This window comes from Mus pahari, chromosome 10 (assembly GCF_900095145.1).
Source record: "Mus pahari chromosome 10, PAHARI_EIJ_v1.1, whole genome shotgun sequence".
NCBI classification, from domain to species: domain Eukaryota; kingdom Metazoa; phylum Chordata; class Mammalia; order Rodentia; family Muridae; genus Mus; species Mus pahari.
The window spans coordinates 104,374,814-104,378,955 of record NC_034599.1 but is presented as its reverse complement, the minus strand read 5'-3'; the positions used below and the strand labels follow the sequence as shown (position 1 = coordinate 104,378,955).

At 46.3% G+C, this 4,142-nt stretch overlaps 1 protein-coding gene across 2 annotated transcripts in view; it reads left to right on the top strand.

The window, feature by feature from the left end:
* The window catches only part of Rtp3 (receptor transporter protein 3), a 5,081-nt gene extending 4,063 nt beyond the window's left edge, over positions 1–1,018 (top strand). For both annotated transcript variants that reach the window (XM_029543538.1, XM_029543537.1), the window contains one exon: positions 1–1,018. This exon is cut by the window's left edge and continues 1 nt beyond it. In XM_029543538.1, coding sequence (XP_029399398.1) covers positions 1–658 — 658 coding nt within the window. In that variant the 3' untranslated portion in view covers positions 659–1,018.
* The last annotated feature ends 3,124 nt before the right edge of the window (positions 1,019–4,142 follow it).

The window sequence follows — 4,142 nt, the reverse complement described above, 5'->3', positions numbered from 1 at the left end:
GCCCCAAGCATCAAAAGTGAACCCCCAAACCAGTAACCCTACCAAAAATGACCCCAAGGTTAGCTGCACCTCAAAACTATCAACTACTCCAAGACTGACAATCCAACAGCTGTCAGTAGTAAGCTCACCTGCCCCTAGATGTGTCATTCAAATGCCTTCTCCCACTCCCAGTGACAGCAGCGGAGCAGCAGATGTAGCAAAGAAGAACACCAAATCCAAGACCCCAAAGGCATTGCTCTCATCCTCTTTATATGTCCTACCCACTTCCTCCTATGTCCCACCCACTTCCTCCTATATCCCACCCACTTCCTCTTATGTCCCACCCACTTCCTCTTGTGTCCCACCCACTTCCTCCTCAGTTATTGTGCCCATTTCCTCCTCATGGAGACCACCAGAAAACACTACTTGCCAAGTAGAGAGAAGCAGCCATATCCACCCGCAAAGCCAGTCTTCCTGCTGCAAAGCTTGCTGCGAGGCCTGCTGCGGGGGCTGCTGTGGGATCTTCATGTGGTGCTGCGAGTGCTGGTGTAAGATCTTTATGGGCTGCCGCGAGATCTTCGGGGGCTGCTGTGAGGCCAGCTGTAATAGCATGTCACAGAGCCCACTGGGTTGCTTGGCCTTTCTAATCTTGTTCTTATTGTTGTGGTATTTATTATAAAATACAATATATGAGCCTTGAAAAGAAAAGAAAAAAACTCTGAATGGGAAAACAAAAAGAATTACAACATCCCCCAAAGTCACACTTTGCGTAATCCCCTTTATGAGAAAGGTCAATAAAATCAGTAGAGTCCAGAGGTGGCTACCAGGACTGGAGCAAAGGGAAAATATAAAGCCACGGTTTAAGCAATGTGACCTTTGTGGAGAAGAGCGATGAAGATATTTGGGGATTTGGTGGAAATGGTAGCAGCCTCTCGTTCAAAGCCGCGGAGTTTTCCCCTCTTCAGATGGATAGTCTCAGGCTGGAGAGATGGTGGCTCAGAGGTTAAGAGCACCAGGTGCTGCTCCAGAAATCCTGAGTTCAATTCCCGGCAACTACACGGTGGCTCACAACATCATCTATAATGGCATCTGATGCTCTCTTCTGTCATGCAGGCATATGTGCAAATAGAACGTTCGTCAATAAACTTAAAAAAAAAAAAAAAAAAGATTCATCTTCTTTCCTTTGATACCCCCTCCCCCATGGGGTTGGATCAGGCTAGGTCCATGCTCACAGCAGTCCTTCTGCCCGGCCTCTCAAGTGCTTGAATCTCAGATCTAAGCCACAATGTTCAGCACATAGTTAATTTTCTGAAGTGACTTTTACCTAAATACATTAAAGAAACAAACAAACAGACAGACAGAATCTGAAGTGTTGAGGCCTCGGAGCCATTCGGAAGCCTTGAACCTGCGACCTCCTCAGCAAGTTCTGCACGGACTTCCTGCTGTCAGTCTGGGAGGGTTTGAGACAGGAATAGTAAATGGAGCACCTAGGTTCTCAATGATCTCCATGCAGCTACTGAGTGATGGGGATGAGAGACGGGAGAGAAAGAGAGAGAGAAGGGGGGGGGACAGGAGGAAGAGGGAGAGAGAGAGACCTTTAAAAGTCCAATTAGGTAGGGAGCTGGGGAGAAGTGTCAGATGAAAGTACCACTCAGGGGCGGGTGTGGTGGCGCACGCCTTTAATCCTAGCACTCGGGAGGCAGAGGCAGGCGGATTTCTGAGTTCGAGGCCAGCCTGGTCTACAAAGTGAGTTCTAGAACAGCCAGGGCTATACAGAGAAACCCTGTCTCAAAAAACCAACCAACCAACCAAACAAACAAACAAAAAACAAGGGGGGGCTGGTGAGATGGCTCAGCAGTTAAGAGCACCGACTACTCTTCCAAAGGTCCTGAGTTCAAATCCCAGCAACCACATGGTGGCTCACAACCACTCATAACAAAAATCTGATGCCCTCTTCTGGAGTGTCTGAAGACAGCTACAGTGTATACACATATAATAAATAAATAAATAAATAAATAAATAAATAAATAAATCTTAAAAATAAAAAAGAAAGTACCACTCAGGTACAAGGACCCGAACTCAGATCTGCAGCATGAGTGAAAACCACGGTGTGAAGTCATGTAGTCCCTCCTGCGCAAGCGTGGGGGTCAGGGGTGGGGCAGATCCCAGACAGTCTCTGGCCAGTCTGTATGGCCAGAACAATAATCTACAAGTTCAGCGAGAGACACCTTGTCAATAGTAAGAATAGTAACAAACGACAAGGCAGTGAAGAAAGGAGGACACCCGGAACCTACCTCTGGGACACACACACACACACACACACACACACACCCCACACACAGAAACACACGTGGAGCAAGGCTTTTACGCAAAGGCTGGTTTTATTAAAATAAAACTTACATAACTTAAGAACATTTGTGTGAAGTTCTTCTACCCTTCCATCTTTTCACATTTAGTTTCCAAATCTTGATATAAATACCTGTACCTGAGAATGAAATACAATCTTACAGTCATTCCCATAGGACTAATCATCAATTTGAAACAGTTTTAAGTGTTGGGAAGGAAGACGTTTCGTCCTTTCGCCTGCCTCTGGACAGTTTGCTTTCTGTTGAAGTGACGCTACTGAGATGAGGATAAAAAACGCTGGGGTCTAATTCAAACTACCGACTGGCAAGAGACAAAAATACTGAAGTACCAATATTAATCTTCCTTCTTTCCATTTCCTGTGAGTGTGCATATGTGTTACGTGGTTTTGCATGTGTGTGGAGTGCACTTGTGTGTGTGTCCCCGTGGAGGGGACAGAGTTTGACTCATACTCTAGCACCTTCCCACTTTATTGACTGAGGCTGTATCTCCTATTCAAGACAACAGCTTCCGGTAGGCCTGGCTAGCTAGCCAGTGTGCACTGGGCACCCTGACTTGACTGAGGCTGTAGCTCCCGGTAGGCCTGGCTAGCTAGCCAGTTTGCACTGGGAACCCTGACTGGAACCACCTGGTTCTTAGATTTGGATAGCAACAGCTTTAACCACTGAGCCATCTCCCAGCCATAGTAACCCTTTTGTTTGGGATTGGTTTTTTTGTTTATTTGCCTTTTAAATTGTGTTAACCTCTTTAAATTATATGATTCTGAGGGCAAATCAGTTCTTTGGGTTAAAAAAAAAAAAGGAAAAATTACAATTATCCATTTATTTATTTATTTATTTATTCATTCATTAATTCATTCATTCGTTTGTTTATAATCACAGACAATGTCCTCCTGTCCCAACATAACAGGTTAGGCCTCGCTGTGCAGTGTGGTAGCCACAAGTGACTATTTAAGTAAATTGCATTTAAAATGTAGTTTTTGAGACTTGGCAGACACCACATGCTCCATCCCTGGACGCTATGGCATCTAACAACACAGACACAGAATGTTCTCCCACTGCGCTGGCTGTAGCGGGCTGCACTGGACTACACCCAGAAGGGGCCCACTCGTGCACAAACCAGCAATACATGTGTATCTCCCTCTTCTCTTCAGAACAACCAGCCACTTCCTGTTTGTTTTAGCCTAAGACACCGTATAAAAATAGAAGCTTTATATAGTTCTTCCAGGGATGTAAGCATGATTCAGGAACACAGAGCCCCCTGAAGAGAGTGATACCTCTACCAATGCAAATTGACATCCCGGGGGCTCCTGCCAGCCCAGAGCTGCACTGCAGTGGGCAGAGCGCTCCCGTGAGTCCCAAAGCCAGCAGTGTGGTGTCCACACTCTCCCCTACACCTACAGGAGTGAGCCCTGAAGGCGCTCCTCTGCTCTTTGTTCTGAGGACCACCAACCAGATGACCAGTCAGGACAGACCAAGCCCAGTATTCGGATCTTCCCAGCTCACGCTGTCTGAGTGTCTAGTGCTGGATGCTCTACATAATGCCAGTCTTTCTTTCCACCCTCGAGACCCAGGTTATACCTTCAGGCTCTCCTGAGCGTCAAAGTACAACTTAAAACATACTTGCTGGGGGCTGGTGAGATGGCTCAGTAGGTAAGAGCACCCGACTGCTCTTCCGAAGGTCCTGAGTTCAAATCCCAGCAACCACATGGTGGCTCATAACCATCCGTAACAAGATCTGATGCCCTCTTCTAGAGTGTCTGAAGACAGCTACAGTGTATTTACATATAATAAATAAAT